The following is a 22,874-nucleotide window of genomic DNA, read 5'->3' as shown; positions in this document are numbered from 1 at the left end:
TCTCCGTGACCGAAATCTATGTTATACCTAGTACGTGTTCACGAAAACAGTTAATTATTAAATTTTATGTGAAAGAGTACGTGTTTGAACAGTGCGATTCGTGAATTTTAACAATATTTACGCAGTTGTATTGTGTGTATTTATAATATAGTTTAAAAAAATAAATATAATTAGAACCAGGTAACTTTAAACTTGAGATCGTAGTTTCAATTGTTTTTTTATGATTGTAGGATTACTGCTGGCCCGGAGGCCTTTACAGTTTCACCAGAACAGGTGGGCGAGCAAAGGCTCAGCCAGAGAAGAGAGAAGAAGGGTCGTCGTACCCCCTTTCGGGGGCACGGAACGGGCCACGGGGCAAACCCCACTGCCCGGGCTGAAACTCCCTGCCACACAGGGCAGGGGTGATGTGGGTGCAAGATGATATACTAGGGAGGGGAGGGCTGCTCGTTATGCGCGTCTCGGCGCACTTTATCGATAAAATATAGATACATATATATAATAACGATGGGCTGATGTTCTGCGTGGAGGAACGATGCCCGTGGACGACGCACCCCGGCGCCGGCTGCTGTCCTCTGCTTCCTAAAGCTAAATTTTTTTTTTTTTCCTTACTGCCTACAGACAGGGACAACAGTCAGCAACCGAGGGGCCCGCCACCAGCCCCATGCCGCGGCCCCACCTCTACAAACCAGAGGAGGAGCCGCGGCACTAGTTTGGCGCTCACCCGTTCTGGGCTCCCCAAAAGGGGAAGACCATCGCGGGGAGGGACCGATGTGAAACACTCCTCAGACGGGGGAGTGGTCCACCCAAGGGGGGTGGGAAATGGGTCCCCATAAGGGGGCACCCTAACAATGTGGGGGGAAATGACGAGTGTGGACAGCTCAGTCCCATGGGGGCACTCATTATGAGCACTCCCATATCACTCCGATTAAGCCGACTATCTTACCATAGAAGGGGGTTCCAGTAGCTCCCTTGGTAGCGCCAGACCATCCGGTGGCCTAGCGTGCAAGGGAGCTAAATTGTGGAGATGCTCGTGGGGTCCACCGTCAGCCCGCTCGTAAAGATTACGAGCTAGCCTCCGGATGAACTCCTCGAGCGACTCCTGGCTCAGCCAGGAGGGGTGGGATTTGCTAACAGCTGCCCGAGCTCCTCAAAGAGCAGCTGCTTGGCGAGTGAATCTACTATAGGATCGAAATCGCGACACACTGACAAGATCCGGCGAAAAACTGATAGTTGGATTAGGTTGCACGTCGACCGGGGATCGGAGGAGGGCGTTTGTCCAGCTCCAACCCCTATGAGGAGGTATTCTCCTCTCGGTGACGGTCACGGCGCAACCTAAGGGGGTTGAGGCTGCGCCGCACGCTACCGTCACTCTAGCGCGCTGGCACCAGGAGGACGGGATGACGTGTCGGCGGCTGCGGACTGCGATGCGGTCCGCATTTTCGTCGTCGCTGTCGTCGCCGAACATACTGTGGAAGAGCAATCCGGTCGGAGGTGTATCGAGCTCTGACCCGGTAGGCTGGTTCTGGCCCAGCGGGGTATCCTGGAATACCAGCGGCATCGCCCAGGCCACATACCCCGCGCGCCCTGTAGGCGCGGGGACCTCGTAGGAGGTTCGGCGCTTGGCCCGAAAAAAAAATGGTTGCACGTCGAACTCTTTCCCGAGTTCGATGAGTACGGTTACCGGTCAATTGTACAACCGCTTTCCCAACACCGATACCACCCATCCCACGTACTCAAAATACACGAGCAATTTTTTTGATTAACGGGCTAATTTAAATTTTAATTTTTTTGTCGGATCTCATATAATATATTAACTCTTATTAATAATTTAAGAAACTATATCTAATAAATAATAAATATTAGAATAAAAAAATATAAAACTAAAAAAAAAGTAAAGATTTCATAAATAAAATTTAATGTAAGATAAAACAAATCAAATAAAATTGTTTTTATTCAATAATAATATTATAAAGAGGAAAGATTTGTTTGTTTGTTTGTTTCGAATAGGCTTCCAAACTACTGAACCGATTTGAAAAATTCTTTCACTGTTTAGGAGCTACAGTATTTCCGAGTGACATAGGCTATAATATTTTTTGAAAAAAGTTAGGGATCCTTACTAAAACTCCAATAATGTAACCCAAGGTGTAAGAAAATCACCTAAAATATTCTTTACATCGCATGCCTTGCGAAAACTATTGACGATAGAATAAAGTAATCTATATCTATACTAATATTATAAAGAGGAAAGATTTGTTTGTTTGTTTGTTTCGAATAGGCTTCCAAACTACTGAACCGATCTGAAAAATTCTTTCACTGTTTAGGAGCTACAGTATTTCCGAGTGACATAGGCTATAATATTTTTTGAAAAAAGTTAGGGATCCTTACTAAAACTTCAATAATGTAACCCAAGGTGTAAGAAAATCACCCAAAATATTCTTTAGATCGCATGCCTTGCGAAAACTATTGACGATAGAATAAAGTAATCTATATCTATACTAATATTATAAAGAGGAAAGATTTGTTTGTTTGTTTGTTTCGAATAGGCTTCCAAACTACTGAACCGATTTGAAAAATGCTTTCACTGTTTGGGAGCTACAGTATTTCTTTTTTAATCCCTACCTATGCTGATAGCCTTGAGAGGCTATTTCAGCTTCGCCCTAACGTTAGTAGGTGAGCTCGCGGGGCTCAACCGGAGAGTTGCTAACACTGACCCTAGCAAGAGCAGTGCTTCGCAGAATCTACCACCGGATCGGAAACGCGACCCACTGAGAAGATCCGGCGAGAAACTCAGTGGGCTGTGTCTATGGGTTAGTTCGCTCGTCGAACCCTTCGTCGCAAGCGACGGGTTTGACGAGGACGGTGACCGGTGCTTGTGGTGCCTAAAAGCACCGTTAATGGACAGTATTTCCGAGTGACATAGGCTATATATATTTTTTTTAATTAGGGATCCTTCCTAAAACTCCAATAATGTAATCCAAGGTGTAAAAAATTTACCTAAAGTATTCTTTACATCGCGTGCGCTGCGAACACTATTGATAATAGAATAAAATAATGTACTATAACTTTGTAGAACACATTATTATTTACAAAAAATGTGGCGACAGCATATGTCTGACTATTATAGCTATGCCACAATAAGTGTTAATTTATTTAGAAAATAAAAACAACGTCAAATATCGTTCACAGGGTAGCTTTTTTATAATTGTGGGTTTACTGGTGCCCCGGAGGCCTTTCCAGTTTCATAAGGACAGGTGGGCGAGCAAGGGCTCAGATAAAGCAAGGGCTCACCCAGTACAAGGAAGCTCTTACTCAATAAACTCAATGGCTTTTGTTTTGTATCTATGACCTTTTTACGAAAACTAGAAAAATAATAATATAAAAATAGATAAAAACAAATATTATTTAAACGGATATAAAAGTTTATTAAAAAAAAAATATTCAAACTATCTTTATTATTTTCTATTTTTAGAGACCTGACGCAAATATAAGGGATAATGTGTGTGTATTATAATTTTTTATTTTGAAAATTTTGATAAAGACCCGAGCGAAGCCGGAGCGGGACACTATTTATCAATAAAAAAAAAATGTATACCCGAATAATTATTTTCTTTATACCTCGAATAGAACTTAAAATTAATATTTTTATAATAAGGAGCTTCGTTCCTATCCGGTGTCCCACGACACCACGCATTTTGTTAATATGCTACATATATAATAATATTATATTATGTATAATAGTCTTTTAAAAAAAGTTACCGTATTAGATCTGTGGAATTTTTACTGGCTTCACTACATAGTATAAAACAAAGTCGCTTTCTCTGTCCCTATATCCCTATGTATGCTTAATCTTTAAAACTACGCAACGGATTTTGATGCGGTTTTTTTAATAGATAGAGTGATTGAAGAGGAAGGTTTATATGTATAATAACATCCATTAAATAGTGGAGAAATCAATATTAAATTACAGTTTCCGAAGCGAAGCGAGGGCGGGTCGCTAGTTATTCAATACTAGCGACCCGCCCTCGCTTCGCTTCGGAAACATTAAAACACACATGAAACCAAAAAAATAAAATAAAAAAAGAATAAAAAAAAGTAGCTTATGTTCATCAGGGACAATGTCGGCTTCTAATGGAAAAAGAATTTTTCAAATCGGTCCAGTAGTTTCGGAGCCTATTCGAAACAAACAAACAAACAAATCTTTCCTCTTTATAATATTAGTATAGATAAATGAAAGTACACACTTGTTGAACGTCTAAAAGAACTACCGCCAATTCACAAAAACTAGCCTCCGTCCTGAGAAGAACTGGCAAGAAACTCAGCGGGCATGTCTTTTTTTCTAAAAACATTTTTTTTTTTTTAAATATTCATTCACAAACAAGAGAAAAACAGAAAGACGAGCAGAAACGAGAAAGTCGATAAAATAAATTAAATTTTAGATGTGCTTGGCTGCCGCGAGGGGCCCGCGGGCCGCGTGTTGCTCGTCCTTCCTCTATAGAGACTAATGTCTGCCGCAAACGCACACGAAACAGGACCAAGTACACACACCCAGAAGCTGTGTATCAAATATCTTTCAAAAATGAAAACTGCCTCAAAAATTCATATCTATATATTAATACGTGAAGCAAAAACTTTGTGCCCCTTTTTACGAAAATTGCGCGGACGGAGGTGTATGGATTTTTCTACACTTATGCACAATATAGAGAAGGAGTGCGGAATGTTTATATGTTTTAAATTATGCAAGAAAAATATTATACATTAAATCAATAAATAAAAACACACTATCATGTATTTGACACACACACGCATACATACTATTTATTTACTGTCAAACTTGTCTTATTGCTTATAATCTGTGGTCAAATTGTTGATTTTACTGGTTTTGGACTTTTTGGCGGAAACGCGAGGAGTGAAGTTGTGTGATTTGGCTCCCTCCTTATTAAGATAGATTAGGTTAGGTTAAGTCGTGAACAGATGCTGCGGACAAGTGTTGAGAGATCATTGGGTGTTATCATTTAAGTGTGAGTGTGTTTGGGTGTGTGTGTTTGTGTATGTGACCTATCCATGTCCATTTACGACGCGTAATCGGTTTACCAATTATCCTTTCCCGACACGCCTCCTATCCCAGAGGCGTTCGTTGTAGATCTCCTCAGGGCAGCAAAATGGTGTATCGATTCCAAACATGGTAGGCAATTAAACATGTGACATAGCCTCTTTTAAAAATGAATAAGGTCCACTTTAAATGTCTTATCATATATTAAGTTCTGTGCGCGCAAAACCAAAACCGTGATGTGATGATCCCGGTGAACCCACGATACCAGTCGTGCTGAGTATATAGAGTTATTTACTCAAGGGGGCTCTCCAGTAATTAAGCTAATTTATAAATTACGAGGCTTAGTACGTGACGTTACTTCTTCATAGTGGGAGTTGTTTTACGTTGTCTAATCATATACCTTTCATCAATATCTTGTCCAATATCTAGCACATGGGTGTGTTGTTCTACACACAAGTGTTGTGTGTTGTTGTCTAGGAGACCGAATATCCTGACTTTGTCGTACAAATCGTACGTTGATGGTGGATATTAAAAATTCCAAAATCTAACGCCTCAGCAGATGTATACTACTGCCACATAGTTTACATTTATATATATGTAAACCCATTTCCCGATTTAGCCAAAGTAGATAAATGTTTTCTTTCCCGTACTTATTTATGCTATCATATCCGTAAATAACTCTTATCTCTCAGCCCACTGAGTTTCTCGCCGGATCTTCTCAGTGGATCGCGATTTCGATCCGGTGGTAGATTCTGCGAAGCACTGCTCTTGCTAGGGCTAGTGTTAGCAGATTCTCTCAGGTTGAGCCCGTGAGCCCTCCTACCCGTCCGGGCGTAGCTGGTATTGCCTCTTAGGCTGCCAGCAAATTGGTAGGGGAAAAAAAACTTAACTTTTAAGAGTAATCTAAGCATATTATTGTTTGTTTTATCCAATTTTGTTCAGGCATCAATTCGAAACATCCTCATCATCCTTTGTTTTTAAAACTTCTGCACGATCAACCAAAGAGAATCCTCAGAATTTATCTTCGATTTCTTGAAGTGTTTTATCTTTTGTTTCCGGTAACATGTAATATAACATAACTTGACAGTAAAACAGTAACAGTGCATAGGCACATAATGTTCCTTCTACATCTATGAGGGAGAATAAATACGGTGCACTTTTGACGTTTGCAAAGACGAAGATCGAGAAAATCAAACTACGAATCAGTCCACAGAATCCTTTGTCTGCTGTTGGGAATAGCTCGTTACTGATTATAGTCGTCAAGGACATAGAACCAGCTCCGTTGGTGAAATAATGGAAATGATGTAAAAATACTCCTATAGCCATGTGGTCAAAAGGAAGTAGACTATGACGCCTGGCGTATATGTATCCAGCCTCACAGACATACGCCAATATATTCAATCCAACTAATGTGAATAATAATGGACGCCTCCGTACTCTACTGGTTAAATAAACTGTTAGAACTGTTGATAAAATTCTTTGAATGTCCAAAGATGCCATCACTTTAAACATGTAGATATCGGTACCATATAAAGCCTTGTGGATGTCAAAAGCATATGTATCATAGACGAGAGCACCGCAGAACTCATTTATAGCACTGAGATGCATCATAATAAATACTGGAATATAAAATTCTCGCTTTTTGAATGTTAAGATGACGTACGTTAATTTTTTCTGTATTATTTTAGACATAGTTTTTTTGGGACGGCTCTTTTTAGATTCTTTAACGATCAAATCAGTTTTAATCATTTTCTCGAGTTCATGATCTTCGTTTGGACCTCTCAGCCAGCGAAAAACATTTCTGCATTGATCGTAACGTCCTTTGGTTGCTAAAAAAACTGGGGACTCCGGAGAGAATAAAGAAATAATTAATCCGGGCAAAGCGAAAAATTGTAGTATTGTCGAAATTTGATGCCAATTGTAAATCAATGCAAATAAATGAGATATTAGACTCCCTAATAGCACAAAAGTAAGAATTGTTGCCATAAAAGACCCTCTGTATTTCGGACTACTATATTCTGCAATCAAAAGTCCTCCCATCGTGGATCCAAGACCAACGGACATTCCTTGTAAAAATTTTGCAACCAATAACACAGGGAGTGATGAGGCTAAGCTAAATGTGATCCATCCGCTGACCATCAGGACTGAGCTGGTAATCACTGCTGGTTTTCGGCCGATGTTGTCTATTATAATTGGTGTGAATAGCGCTCCAATAAATGTTGTTATTCCAATGAGTGATGCTAGAACAGAGAAAATTGATGGTTAAGCTTTTATTTGTAAACTCTTTGATTCTGTCTTAATTTATATCAGTCAAAAGAGCTGGCGAGAAGCGCTAGCTGGCATTACGGTGTAATTTCCCTTTCTGAAGGCTTGTTCCTCTTTTTTGAATTGTGAAGAAATCTGTTCGCGTTACCATTTTCTAATAGACGCGTTTCAATATATTTTTTTCAGTGAGTATTTTCATTTTGATTTGTTTTGGTAAATCGTTCAAAAGAGGTTTTGAATGTTACGGAAAATACATGAAAACTACAGTAACATGACCAGTGTCTAAAGTTCAGCTTATAATAAGGATGTGAGCACACTGAAATCTCGAGACCGATTCGCAACGATAAATGAACATCGATCTCGCAGCTTTGTTATGGTCACCAATTACTCGACCATTAACACAAAGCACGAAATGCGATTTTCACCATTATTACCGCAGCGATTAGACAGCTAGTCCGCTGACTTTCTCCACCGATCACCTCAGCGAATCTCGCGAATCTTTGAGCTTTTCGGCCGCTTTTAGGGGCGCACAGGTTAGTGTGTCCAACTGGACTCGATGAGGAAGGACAAAATAAAGAATGAGTATATCAGAGGAAGTGTGAAAGTAGCCCCGGTAATCAACAAATTAAAGAGCGGACGGTAAGCGTGGATGGACATGTGATGCGTAGAGAGAAGATGCATGTGACTAGGAGATGTATAGAAATGGTAGTGCAATCTACCTTGCAGGGGGGAAGAGGCCGACCAAAGAAGACATGGATGGAGTGTGTGAATGACGATGTGAGAGAGAGAGGAGTGAGTGTTGGGATGACGGCTGATAGAAGAGAATGGAAGAGAAAAATCAGCTGTGCCGACCCCACCTAGTGGGGTAAGGTGGAGAAAAAGAAGAAGATGCCCGACTGCTGCGACTGCGAGTGCGTGCTCACGCGTCCGTCTCGGTAACGCCAGCTTCCGGGTCACCCATAATTATTACGTCCCAAAACGAAAAGATTAATTAGCGTACTGTTTACTCAACTCTACGATATTAAAAAAATTAAACATAACATACCCAACCATGATTCTGAATCCCTGTCCAGGGGTATCTCTTGGCTCTTCCTCAATTCCGAGAACAGTGATGCGTTAAATCCGATGACCATACCGTATGATAACATGTTGAAGGTCACACTCGACACCGCGAAGCACTAGGAATTTGAAGAAATTTTTTCATGAACCAAGTCTGGTAAGCGACATGATAGATTAAACATGCCTATATCACTTTTCGTATTGCTTTGGATGGATGGGACATAAATTTTGACAAATATTTTGACTTATTTCAATACATGATAGATTCAAATATTATGGAGGTAGCTAACATTGGATAAACGAAATCCGATAAACTCCTGAATGCCGAAAGCTTGTAAAAGCCCAAAATAGCGGTAGCTAACATTGGATAAACGAAATCCGATAAACTCCTGAATGCCGAAAGCTTGTAAAAGCCCAAAAACAAATTTGATTATGCTATCTTTATATTTTTAATTTGGTTGTGCTTAACAATTAATAATCATGACACAGTTAAATAGCTTTTTAAAAACACATTAAAATAGATTTGAAAACTCACTTGCTTCACGAATGGGGTAATCGACTGTTTGCCAAAGCACATTGTCTCAGAATGAATACGTTGAGTAGCTAAGTTTAAGATAAATTTTGAAGAAAAAAAGTTAGAACATTCAGAGTTTGATAACGACGCTACAAAATTATAGCATTAAATTCTTTCTTGTTGAGTTCCATTTGTAGACGAGTTCCAGTTGTGTTAACATTCAATGCCAAATTACATGGCGCCGTGGAGATTTATATGGCCGAGTACATGGCGCGGCATTGAATGTGTTAATTATGCAAATAAAACAATAGATTGTACGTACATTATTAACACGACATGCTGTACGTTTCTTGTATAAAAATAACGAAATATAAACTTTTTTTTTTCCACAGGAGAAAATCGCCTTTGCCTGAAAATCGTATGTGGGAGTTGAACCTCACTAAAAACTCCTGCCACTCACAGCGGGCGCCCTACCCCGGACCGGGTGGGAACCCAGTCGGAGCTATTGAGACGGCGGGACAGGGTTTACGCAGAGCATATTACATCCATCTCGCCGTCCCCCAGACGCCGGACCGGCGGCCGCCAGCGACACGACCGCCGGTTCCCTCGGTCGACGGGCCAAGAGCCCGCATTGATAGGACTTTTTTTTTTTTTTTTTTCCACAGGAGAAAATCGCCGGATCCCCACCCGCGCGGCAGGTGGGGTATGTGGGAGTTGAACCTCACTAAAAACTCCTGCCACTCACAACCGGCGCCCTACCTCGGACCGGGCCGGAGCCCAGTTGGGGCTATTGAGACGGCGGGACAGGGTTGACGCAGAGCACATTACATCCATCCCACCGTCCCACGGACGCCGGACCGGCGGCCGCCAGCGACACGACCACCGGTTCCCTCGTTCAGCGGGCCGAGAGCCCGCCTTGATGGCGCCTCGTTACACCTTCCCATCAGAGCGGTCGGGGGAACGCGGTCTACCATCACCCGGCTTCCTACTGCGGGTGAGCGTGCAAAGCACGCCACCCCACGTCTGGGTCTCTCCCCGCACAAAACGGGTGGGACCCCTAGCTCTTAGGGGGCCAGGTCACGGATACGACCCCGGTACCGACCCCCTGCTCGGCGGCGGCGGGTTCCTGCGTAGTGAGGAGAGCTTTGCCTCACTCGCCCCGCCGCCTCCTTCTACGAGATGGTGCACTCGCAGAAGTCGAGCATAGCCTTCCAGGACTCATCGCCGCCAAGCATCGACGCCACGACGCCAGGCAGCGACAAGTCAGGTCCTATCTTTGCGACCAGGACACGGCGCTGCACCTCCCAAGCGGGGCAGACAGCGAGCATATGCTCCGCCGTGTCCAGGTCGTGTCCACAATGGTGACACCTCGTCGTCGGCTCAGCCCCTATCCGGCGCAGGTACTTCCCGAAGCATCCGTGCCCGGTCAGCACCTGCACCAGACGAAAGGTGAGACGTCCTTCGCCACGATTCACCCAGTCATCAAAGACTGGGTAAACCGCCTCGACGGTCCGTAGCCCCTACGTGGGGTTGGCCAATCGCCTCGACCACGACTCGAGCACGGACCGCCGAGAATGGGCCTTCCGCGCCCGCAGCTCACTTTCGGGGAGACGCGCCACGCCCCGAGCACGAAGCTCGCTGCGCCACCGATAGTCGGCAGCGAGCGACTCCGCCTCCAGCTCCCAGCATTGATGGGGCTAGCAAATGTTTGTTGGAATTCTAAATTAAAATTTTTTTTTTTTTTTCACATAAAACTTATTTTAGTCTAAAAATAATTTTTTAACACCTTCACTGCGGAACTGGCCCATATCAGCCTACCGCGGCCCTTTTAGTTGATGTGGTCGAAGAAAACTATGTCCCTTTCGCGGGTGCGGACAGATTATTTCAGGGGTTTGTAGGAGTTCGACAACTATGTACTCTAAATTGTATATGTTTTCGCAAAGTTATACATAGAGGGTGGCATGGACCGCATGGTACAGACTACCACCAAGTGCTTCTTTTACTAGATCTGACCATCTGGCTGGTGTTCTGTCCACGGCGCGCTTGTCTTTCTATGCGACCCGCAATTGTGAGCTTCTCTAATTCATGTCTGGGAAACCGCATGATGTGTCCGAAGAAGCTCATAACACGTTCCCGGCAGATGGAAGAGAGCCGGGAGTTCGGATGTTTAGCTCTATTAGAATGAATTCGTTTGTTCTCATGGCAGTCCGCGGTATTCGTAACATCCTCCGCCACACCCACATTTCAAAGGCATTGATATTTTTGATATCCCGGCTTTTCATGCACCATATCTCCGCCCCGTAGAGAAATATGGGAAAGATCAGTATCCGCACCAAGTGCACTTTGGTTTTATATCGAAAACGAATGCGGGTCTTCTCCCGTAGCATTCCAAATGAATGCTAAGCCAATTGAAGAAGCTAAAAACAAATAAATAAATAAATAAATCTTTTTCAGTGTACAATTTGCATGAATGGAACAGAATGGTATCAGAGTGAATAAAAATGCATTTCAAAGAGATTTGAAAGTGGTTTTAGAGTTGTTGTAGGTTGTCCGTGCCGAAGGGTGATCATTTCAGGTCGACTGTAAGCTTGGGTTTCAATAAAAAGTACGCCATCTTGCCTAAAATTGACCATACACCTATGAACCTGTGCTTATGAAATTTGGTAACCCACCAAGCATTCTAGTTACAGAGTTACGTTCCGATTTTAAGCCGTGTACCAACGAAATAGTAAGTAAGAAATAAGTTCTAGTCTATGGATTTCCATATAAACCCAAACGAGCGTCCACAAACTATCGCTTTAACCCCACACTTCAGTTCTCTCTGGTTTTTTTATGTACGAATGCGAAATGCGAAATGTGTGTTGTAGTGTTGACCGGGGGACCCCCCTACTCTGACCGGGTTTTGACTCCGACGTAGATCGGACGTCGGGTGTAAGAGTGCAGGAGAGTCGTTTAGTGGGTAGGGCCCTAAAATACCTTGGGCCCACGGTCTGCTCCCAACACCTTGCAGATTGTCAAGTTCCACATACACCGCGCGCCCCCTAGGCGCGGGGACCTCGTAGGAGGTTCGGCGCTTGGCCCGAAAAAAAAGGCTACACGTCGAACTCTTTCCCGAGTTCGATGAGTACGGTTACCGGTCAATTGTACAACCGCTTTCCCAACACCGATACCACCCATCCCACGGACTCAAAATACATGAGCAATTTTTTTGATTAACGGGCTAATTTAAATTTTAATTTTTTTGTCTGGTCACATATAAAATATTAACTCTTATTAATAATTTAAGAAACTGTATTTAATAAATAATAAATATTAGAATAAAAAATATAAAACTAAAAAAAAATAAAGATTTCATAAATAAAATTTAATGCAAGATAAAACAAATCAAATCAAATAAAATTGTTTTTATTCAATATAAATGAAAGTGCACACTTGTTGAACGTCAAAAAGAACTATCGCCAATTCACAAAAACGAGCCTCCGTCCTGAGAAGAACTGGCAAGAAACTCAGCGGGCATGTCTTTTTTTCTAAAAATATATTTTTTTTTAAATATTCATTCACAAACAAGAGAAAAACAGAAAAACGAGCAGAAACGAGAAAGTCGATAAAATAAATTAAATTTTACATGTGCTTGGCGGCCGCGAGGGGCCCGCGGGCCGCGTGTTGCTCGTCCTTCCTCTATACTCTATAGAGACTAATGTCTGCCGCAAACGCACACGAAACAGCACCAAGTACACACCAGTACAACCCAGAAGTTGTGTATCAAATATCTTTCAAAAATTAAAACTGCCTCAAAAATTCATATCTATATATTAATACGTGAAGCAAAAACTTTGTGCCCCTTTTTACGAAAATTGCGCGGACGGAGGTGTATGGATTTTTCTACACTTATAGACAATATAGAGAAGGAGTGCGGAATGTTTATATGTTTTAAATTATGCAAGAAAAATATTATACATTAAATCAATAAATAAAAACATTACACACACACTATCATGTATTTGACACACACACGCATACATACTATTTATTTACTGTCAACTGTGAGTGAAGTTGTGTGATTTGGCTCCCTCCTTCTTAAGATAGATTAGGTTAGGTTAAGTCGTGAACAGATGCTGCGGACAACTGTTGAGAGATCATTGGGTGTTATCATTTAAGTGTGAGTGTGTTTGGGTGTGTGTGTTTGTGTATGTGACCTATCCATGTCCATTTACGACGCGTAATCTGTTTAACAATTAACCTTTCCCGACACGCCTCCTATCCCAGAGGCGTTCGTTGTAGATCTCCTCAGGGCAGCAAAATGGTGTATCGATTCCAAACATGGTAGGCAATTAAACATGTGACATAGCCTCTTTTAAAAATGAATAAGGTCCACTTTAAATGTCTTATCATATATTAAGTTCTGTGCACGCAAAACCAAAACCGTGATGTGATGATCCCGGTGAACCCACGATACCAGTCGTGCTGAGTATATAGAGTTATTTACTCAAGGGGGCTCTCCAGTAAGGAAGCTAATTTATAAATTACGAGGCTTAGTACGTGACGTTACTCCTTCATAGTGGGAGTTGTTTTACGTTGTCTAATCATATACCTTTCATCAATATCTTGTCCAATATCTAGCACATAGGTGTGTTGTTCTACACACAAGTGTTGTGTGTTGTTGTCTAGGAGACCGAATATCCTGACTTTGTCGTACAAATCGTACGTTGATGGTGGATATTAAAAATTCCAAAATCTAACACCTCAGCAGATGTATACTACTGCCACATAGTTTACATTTATATATAAGTAAACCCATTTCCCGATTTAGCCAAAGTAGATAAATGTTTTTTTTTTCCCGTACTTATTTATGCTATCATATCCGTAAATAACTCTTATCTCTCAGCCCACTGAGTTTCTCGCCGGATCTTCTCAGTGGATCGCGATTGCGATCCGGTGGTAGATTCTGCGAAGCACTGCTCTTGCTAGGGCTAGTGTTAGCAGATTCTCTCAGGTTGAGCCCGTGAGCTCACCTACCCGTCCGGTAGCTGGTATTGCCTCTTAGGCTAGCAGCGAATAGATAGGGGGAAAAAAAACTTAACTTTTAAGAGTAATCTAAGCATATTATTGTTTGTTTTATCCAATTTTGTTCAGGCATCAATTCGAAACATCCTCATCATCCTTTGTTTTTAAAACTTCTGCACGATCAACCAAAGAGAATCCTCTGAATTTATCTTCGATTTCTTGAAGAGTTTTATCTTTTGTTTCTGGTAACATGTAATATAACATAACTTGACAGTAAAACTGTAACAGTGCATAGGCACATAATGTTCCTTCTACATCTATGAGGGAGAATAAATACGGTGCACTTTTGACGTTTGCAAAGACGAAGATCGAGAAAATCAAACTACGAATCAGTCCACAGAATCCTTTGTCTGCTGTTGGGAATAGCTCGTTACTGATTATAGTCGTCAAGGACATAGAACCAGCTCCGTTGGTGAAATAATGGAAATGATGTAAAAATACTCCTATAGCCATGTGGTCAAAAGGAAGTAGACTATGACGCCTGGCGTATATGTATCCAGCCTCACAGACATACGCCAATATATTCAATCCAACTAATGTGAATAATAATGGACGCCTCCATACTCTGCTGGTTAAATAGACTGTTAGAACTGTTGATAAAATTCTTTGAATGTCCAAAGATGCCATCACTTTAAACATGTAGATATCGGTACCATATAAAGCCTTGTGGATGTCAAAAGCATATGTATCGTAGACGAGAGCACCGCAGAACTCATGTATAGCACTGAGATGCATCATAATAAATACTGGAATATAAAATTCTCGCTTTTTGAATGTTAAAATGACGTACGTTAATTTTTTCTGTATTATTTTAGACATAGTCTTTTTGGGTCGGCTCTTTTTAGATTCTTTAACGATCAAATCAGTTTTAATCATTTTCTCGAGTTCATCATCTTCGTTTGGACCTCTCAGCCAGCGAAAAACTTTTCTGCATTGATCGTAACGTCCTTTGGTTGCCAAAAAAACTGGGGACTCGGGAGAGAATAAAGAAATAATTAATCCGGGCAAAGAGAAAAATCCTAGTATTGTCGAAATTTGATGCCAATTGTAAAATGATCCAAATAAATGAGATATTAGACTCCCTAATAGCAGAAAAGTAAGAATTGTTGCCATAAAAGACCCTCTGTATTTCGGACTACTATATTCTGCAATCAAAAGTCCTCCCATCGTGGATCCAAGACCAACGGACATTCCTTGTAAAAATTTTGCAACCAATAACACAGGGAGTGATGAGGCTAAGCTAAATGTGATCCATCCGCTGACCATCAGGACTGAGCTGGTAATCACTGCTGGTCTTCGGCCGATGCTGTCTATTATAATTGGTGTGAATAGCGCTCCAATAAATGTTGTTATTCCAATGAGTGATGCTAGAACAGAGAAAATTGATGGTTAAGCTTTTATTTGTAAACTCTTTGATTCTGTCTTAATTTATATCAGTCGAAAGAGCTGGCGAGAAGCGCTAGCTAGCATTACGCTGTAAATTCCCTTTCTGAAGGCTCGTTCCTCTTTTTTGAATTGTGAAGAAATCTGTTCACGTTGCCATTTTCTAGACGCGTTTAAAAAAATTTTCAGTGAGTATTTTCATTCAAAAGATGTTTTGAATGTTACGAAAACTACAGTTACATGACCAGTATCCAAAGTTCAGCTTATAATAAGGATGTGAGCACACTGAAATCTCGAGACCGATTCGCAACGGTAAATGAACATCGATCTCGCAGTTTTATTATAGTCACCAATTACTCGACCATTAACACAAAACACGAAATACGATTTTCACCATTATTACTGCAGAGATTAGACAGATAGTCCGCTGAGTTTCTCCACGGATCACCTTAGCGTTTCGCGATTTCGATTCGGTGGTAGGTACTCCCGCGAATCTTTGAGCTTTTCGGCCGCTTTTGGAGGCGCGTAGGTTTACAGGTTATAGGTTAATATGGACTGGACTCGCGTGCTCACGCGTCCATCTCGGTAACGCTGGCTTCCGGGTCATTCACAGTCATTACATCCCAAACGAAAAGATTAATTAGCGTGCTGTTTATTCAACTCTACGATATTAAAAAAATTTAAACATAACATACCCAACCATGATTCTGAATCCCTGTCCAGGGGTATCTCTTGACTCTTCCTCGATTCCGAGAACAGTGATGCGTTAAATCCGATGACCATACCGTATGATAACATGTTGAAGGTCACACTCGACACCGCGAAGCACTAGGAATTTGAAGAACCAAGTTATATTTTCATTAACCAAGTTAGTAAACGACATAGCAGATTAAACATGTCTATATCACTTTTCGTATTCTTCTGGATGGATGGGACATACATTTTGACAAACTTTTTTTCTTATTGCTACATACATGATAGATTTAAATATCATGGAGGTATGGCAGTAACTAACATTGGATAAACGAAATCCGATAAACTCCTAAATCCCGAAAGCTTGTAAAAACCCAAAAACAAAGTTGGTCATGCTATCTTTATGCTATCACGCTTTATGCATATCATGCTATCACAACCAATATATAAGATATATCTTTATTTTTAAAAAGATATATCTTTATTTTGGTTGTGCCTAATAATTAACTTTCTTGACACAGTTAAATGGCTTTTTAAACACACATTAAAATAAACTTGAAAACTCACTTGCTTCACGAATGGGGTAATCAACTGTTTGCCAAAGCACATTGTCGCAGAATGAAGACGTTAAGTAACTTTACGTAAGATAAGTTATAATAAAAAAGTGCAACATTCAGCGTTTGATAACGATGCCACAAGAGCGAGGCATTAAATTCTTCCTTATGAATCATAATATTAAGATACCTTGCGTGCAACATAATTCAAGGGTTAACAGAAGAATAGTTGGTTCGTTGCGTTCAAGTACATTTTATTTCGAAACTATTTACTTGGGAATATTTGTTTTTCTCGTCGAATTGATAATTTTAATAGAACACTATCTACATTTTTCGGTTCGATATATTGTGTGTACACCCTGTATCTTCTTCTCAGTCGGTGTCGCTCTTGATATAGTGGTCGTGGTCATCACTTCAGGCGTTGGTGGGAAGCTTCAGAAAACATCACCACTCCTCGCTGACGGTAGCCCTCCTCGGGAATTCGTGTAAAGATGATGAGCCATTCACTGCCGCTTTTATCTGGTCAGTCCACCTCATAGGCGATCTTCTTCACACCCTGTATACACAGAAATTAAGCAGTCATTAGAGTAATGTAAACTCGAAGAAAACGTGACTAAAGGATAAGACGTCCGGTGCATTTGTATCGAGCGATGCACCGGTGTTCGAAACTCGCAGGCGGGTACCAAATTTTCTAATGAAATACGTACTCAACAAATGTTCACGATTGACTTCCACGGTGAAGGAATAACATCGTGTAATAAAAATCAAAACAGCAAAATTATAATTTGCGTAATTACTGATGGTAGGACCTCTTGTGAGTCCGCACGGGTAGGTACCGCTGCCCTGCCTATTTCGGCCGTGAAGCAGTAATGCGTTTCGGCTTGAAGGGTGGGGCAGCCGATGTAACTATACTGAGACCTTAGAACTTGTATCTCAAGGTGGGTGGCGCATTTACGTTGTATAAGTTCCAGTAACCACTTAACACCAGGTGGGCTGTGGCTCGTCCACCCATCTAAGCAATAAAAAAAAACATAGAAAGTCAATCAAGGATCACGCGGCGTTCATCTTCGGCATGGTCTTCTATCTCATGAATTTCAATAATACAAACAGTGCGGACGCTCTGAGATTAGTTTAAAGTAATAAAAAGCATTTGTAAAAAAATATATTATACAAAAAGAGTTACTGTTTCATAAATGAACAAAAAAAAGGTTAAGAAACTTGACCTTGCACTTTTCAAAGTTAAAATATCGTCGTGGTATTACGACAACGAATTCGCGTTCACAAATTCTTATCAATTTCTTATTTTTAATTGGGGATTTAACATGTAATTTAACAAGGGGGAATTGGCAATTAGAAACAAAGCCTGAATAATCGTTTCCTTGCAAGTGTTTGATTATTATGTTGAACGGTGAGATGTCTTTTGTTTAATTAGTGACGCTCCCGGAGTTTTTTTTTTTTCGAAGTAAATACGTATCAGTCCATTACGCAAGACGTCCCATACGGGTTAATATAGTTTAATAAAATCAATCATGTCACCTATATACCTATTAATACGTGAAGCAAAAATTTTGTACTCCTTTTTCGAAAATTGCGCGGACGGAGGAGTATGAAATTTCCCACACTTATCTATATCTATACTTCTATACTAATATTATAAAGAGGAAAGATTTGTTTGTTTGTTTGTTTCGAATAGGCTCCGAAACTACTGGACCGATTTGAAAAATTCTTTTTCCATTAGAAGCCGACATTGTCCCTGATGAACATAGGCTACTTTTTTTTTTTTTTTTTTTATTAATTTTTTTTGGTTTCATATGTGTTTTAATGTTTCCGAAGCGAAGCGAGGGCGGGTCGCTAGTAGAGAATATAGAGAAGGAGTGCAGAAGGCTAATATTTTTTTTTAATTATGCATGAATAATACATTAAATCAATAAGAAAACATTACACACACTACCATGTATTATACTACTACTGCTACTACTACACATAATATATTATTATATACTCTTTTTTTATTGTCAAACTTTTGTTATTGCTTAAAGTCTGTGGTCAAATTGAGAATAGATTACTATTGTTTATCTTTAATATTATTTGTCTATAGTGTGGTCTTAGCGAAATCTGTGAATTAAGAAGTCTAATAGTCTTTGACAATAGAACCTTAATAATGTTCGAACTTATAATTACAATTAATTATAGTCGAATCACGACGACTGCGGGACCCCTAGTATTTATAAATTCCTCTAATCATTAGTGGTATATTGTATTTCCAACCTGCATGCATTGCCGATAAAGCTGTCATGTAATTCGGCTCTGCAGGGTGGGTCAACTCACCCGGTACTCGGTTGTCGGTCCAATGGTGAGGCGGTGCATGGTGGCTCCTGTGCACCGCTCACGGTGTGTCTCCCGAGACGACGTCCTACGGGATCTTCTCGGGGATGGAATCCCATCCTACTGTCAGGACGGGCACCGGCGATGGCGAACCTTCGGCGAGCACTGTGCGGTACTGTGGGTTTCGTGGAGTCGGAGTGGTGGAGCTCGATGGGGTTTAGTCGGTAGTCGGTTTTGCGGGATAGCTCTTGCCTGGCTGATGCCGTGCAGCATCTCGCGCGCCTTTCTCAAGGCGTAGTCTCCCGGCAGGAATTGGAAGAAGAGGAGGACGCCGGTCTTCCTCTTCTCCCTCTTCTTTTCTGGAGGCGCCGGAGTCCGACATAACCCGGTCTGCTACCCCCCTCGACCGGGTATCCGTAAATGGATTCCGCAGCGTGAAAAGAAAAAAAAGGGATGGGTCAACTCTGTTTTTCGATAAATACGTCATCAGGTCTCAAAGCGAATGGCAGTATTCACGTTGATACGCTTTTGCTCCATTACTCAGTTAAGCTGCAGCCTTCTTCATCCTTTTTGCTCTAACATTGATGTGAGAAAGAGCGAACGGTTGGCGGTATATTGCGTCCCGACCTGGGTAGGGTAGGCTGGTTCTGTCCCAATGGGGTATCCTGGGACATCAGTGGGGCCTCCTGGGCGGCGTGACGGGGTGCCGTACCGAAACGATCGACGTATGAGTATGACGTATTCAGAGTTACATTGAGACCACCGACCCGTCGTTATGAAGCTCGGTCGCACACCTGATTCCGTACCTGTCACAAGGACTGATGGATTGGCACACTCTGGGTATCAGCCTAGTTTAATGTGATCCACAATCGCTCCCATTGAGTTCGGACTCTACCCCATCCCCACAGGATACCGCTGAAGTCGTAGACATCGTAACAGCACCCATCACCTCGACAATAGATGGATATTTTTTTTGTTTTTTTAAATCGATTGTTTTTTTTTCTCGGTACTTTCTTGACAATATGATATAATTTAGTATGTCGAGGGGTTTTTTTTCCCAGGAGAAAATCGCCGGATTCCCACCCGCGCGGCAGGTGGGGTATGTGGGAGTTGAACTTCTGCCGCTCACAGCCGGCGCCCTACCCTAGACCGGGCCGGAGCCCAGTCGGCGCTATTAAGACGGCAGGACAGGGTTGACGCAGAGCATATTACGTCCGTGTCGAGAGGTAAAAGACTATTTTGATATTCTAAGAAGCACGTTGATATTTTATGACCGTTAGTGAAATAGGTACTTCAAACGACCCACTAACACCATGTATTGCAATAGAATCGTAATTTTGTTGAGAAGTGCGATTATTAAATCACAATTCACTGGGAATGTGCCTCATTTCCAAAATCAAACCCGCAAAATTTTAATATAATTTGCGTAATTACTGGTGGTAGGACCTCTTGTGAGTCCGCGCGGGTGGGTACCACCACCCTGTCTATTTCTGCCGTGAAGCAGTAATGCGTTTCGGTTTGAAGGGTGGGCAGCCATTGTAACTATACTTGAGACCTTAGAACTTATATCTCAAGGTGGGTGGCGCATTTGCGTTGTGGATGTCTATGGGCTCCAGTAACCACTTAACACCAGGTGGGCCGTGAGCTCGTCCACCCATCCAAGCAAAAAAAAAAAAATTGATTCAAAGAAATTATAGAGAAAATATAACAAATATGACAGAAAGGTACAACTATTATGTATATGAAACAATTTTTACGTCCTTAACAATTCATTAGATCCAACAACTCTTGCATTAGACGCCTTCAGCTCTAACACTAGGAGCAGGCTCAGGGACCCCGGTAACCGTACTCGTCGAACTCGGCAAAGACGAAGAAGAAGTTCGACGTGCAACCTAACCCATGCATCAGCCCGCTGAGTTTCTCACCGGATCTTCTCAGCGGGTCGCGATTCCGATCCGGTAGTATATTCATTCGCGAAGCAGCTGCTTTTGAGTCGTTAGGCCTTCTTCGGAGGCGCTCGAGCAGCTGTTAGCAAATCCCACCCCTCCTGGCTGAGCCTTTGCTCGCTCACCTGTCCTGGTGAAACTGGAAAGGTCTCCGTGTCACAAGAAATACTTTAATCTAAAAAAAAAACCACGATGAAAAAGCTGAACTATGTATAATTTCCCAGTAGGTATCTTAATTAATTAATTAATTAATTCAATGCTAAATAAATTATAATTTCAAATGAATTGTCTAATCATTTACACGTTATTCAAAACCAAAACCACGAGGCTCGTTTTGTATAATTCTGTGAAAATGTGTCGTAGTAAGCGATGGATAACACCGTTCTTGAAGCAGGTAAGTTTCAGTCGGAGTCTTTGTTCTACGTGCTTACACTTACACACTTCCTTTTTTACGCTGTCTCGTTTTTAAAAGTTATCGGATTCATAATAAAACTCTCCGCACTAGCATATATCTTTAATATGAACTCCACTCGGAATCCGCGGTCTGACCCCAGGGCACAGGGTCACTAAGGGATCTGACAAGCTTGTGTTTAACCCATTAAGTTGCTCGCCGTATCACTCAGTGCCGTATTACACGCCGTATCATGTGGTACATTAAAATTTAACAATGTTCTTGCCAGGGCTAGTGTTAGCAAATTCTCTGAGGTATAACATAACATAACATCTGCCCACAGAAATTTTGCTGGATGACGACCACGACCGCTCTGACAAGAGTGATACGTCATGCATACAAGGTACTTAAAAAGCCGTCATCTCTTCTCTAATCCCATCCTTATGTTTGTTCCGTACGATGTAGCTCTTTAGCTTGGAGAGTCCCCAGTATCAAATAAATATTCAGAGACTGGAAATACATTACATACATTTTTTTAAACATTAAAACAATTTAAAGTATAAAAAGCTTATTCGAAGTGGTCTCCATTGGCTGCAATACAGTCCTTTAAACGTTGAGGCCAGTTATCAATAGAAGCACGCACTCTTTCCATGGTAAAATTTTTCACTGCCAATCGTACGGATTGTTTTAGGGACTCCAAATTATCATGGCGCTTAGAGCAAGCCGTACTCTCTGAAAGTGACCATAAATCATAATCCAGCGGATTAAGATTGGGACTAGACGTCGGCCAGTCTTCAGGTCTGATGAAGTCCGAAACGTTCGTTTCCAAGCAAGACTGCGTAGACCGAGCTTTATGACCTGGCGCCGAGTCTTACTGAAAGGACCATTTTTTATTATTGAATATGGTGTTGTTAAGGGGCTTCACTACCTTGTCAAGAATGGTATCTTGATACACTTGTGCCGATGTTTTGATACCTTTTTCACAAAAGTATGGCTCAATAACTCCTTCATAGCTAATACCCCACCAAACCATCACTGAAGTCGGATAGTGCCCACGTTGCACTCTATCGACTAAATGGGAAGCTTCCTTAAAGCTCTGAGCATAAATACGGTCATTTTGTTTGTCAAAATGTTGCTCAATTGTAAAAAAATTCTCATCCGTAAACAAAATTTTTCTATGACCTCCCTTTGCGTACCGCTTCGGTAGTTGTTTCGATTTTACCACCCTATTCTATTTTAAATTATCAGTCAAGAAATGACCAGTACGTCTCTTAAAGGCTGCAAGTCCTAAGTCATCTTTTAAAATACGCGACAAGGTTCTAGGTGCTATCTTCATCTCCCGCGATAAAATCTTTTGCTTTCGGACAGGATTTCTTCGAATTCTTTCCCTTACTGCTTTGACCACCTTTTTTGTAAGAACACTACGTAGAGGGCCAGATCTTTTTCTGTCACAAACAGAGGAGGTCTCATTGCACCTATTAAGCTAGCTACTAAGCAGCTATTAAGCGTATGGAGAGTTTTAAAAATTGCATTTGGCCTACCTATTTTACCTACTTTGTGTAATGCAATCACAGCGATGCGGTTCTCTTTATCACAACACTCCATTTTAATATCACAAAATATTGTACAA

General features: G+C 41.4%; 2 protein-coding genes and 1 long non-coding RNA gene across 3 annotated transcripts in view; all 3 read right to left on the bottom strand.

The window, feature by feature from the left end:
- The window catches only part of LOC149499508 (uncharacterized), a 178,618-nt gene extending 174,283 nt beyond the window's left edge, over window positions 1-4,335 (bottom strand). Inside the window, exon 1 of the long non-coding RNA XR_016325668.1 lies at window positions 4,266-4,335. This is a non-coding gene — a long non-coding RNA (uncharacterized LOC149499508). The remainder of the gene's footprint in view (window positions 1-4,265) is intronic.
- Window positions 4,336-4,781: 446 nt separating this feature from the next.
- On the bottom strand, window positions 4,782-8,951 carry LOC114253575 (uncharacterized). The gene is made up of 3 exons (XM_028188502.2): window positions 8,910-8,951; window positions 8,361-8,493; window positions 4,782-7,290 (listed from the first exon to the last, which is right to left on the bottom strand). The coding sequence occupies exons 1-3, from the start codon at window positions 8,949-8,951 to the stop codon at window positions 6,062-6,064; spliced, it is 1,404 nt and encodes a 467-aa protein (XP_028044303.2). The 3' UTR covers window positions 4,782-6,061.
- A 3,286-nt stretch (window positions 8,952-12,237) lies between these two features.
- Window positions 12,238-17,138, bottom strand: LOC114253540 (facilitated trehalose transporter Tret1-like). The gene is made up of 3 exons (XM_028188468.2): window positions 16,596-17,138; window positions 16,031-16,163; window positions 12,238-15,319 (listed from the first exon to the last, which is right to left on the bottom strand). Exons 1-3 carry the CDS (start codon window positions 16,635-16,637, stop codon window positions 14,025-14,027), a joined length of 1,470 nt encoding a protein of 489 aa, XP_028044269.2. The 5' UTR covers window positions 16,638-17,138; the 3' UTR covers window positions 12,238-14,024.
- Window positions 17,139-22,874: the final 5,736 nt, after the last annotated feature.

The sequence above is a fragment of the Bombyx mandarina genome, chromosome A1, assembly GCF_030267445.1.
Source record: "Bombyx mandarina strain Sakado chromosome A1, ASM3026744v2".
Lineage (NCBI taxonomy): Eukaryota > Metazoa > Arthropoda > Insecta > Lepidoptera > Bombycidae > Bombyx > Bombyx mandarina.
This window is presented reverse-complemented; position numbering and strand designations above follow the sequence as displayed.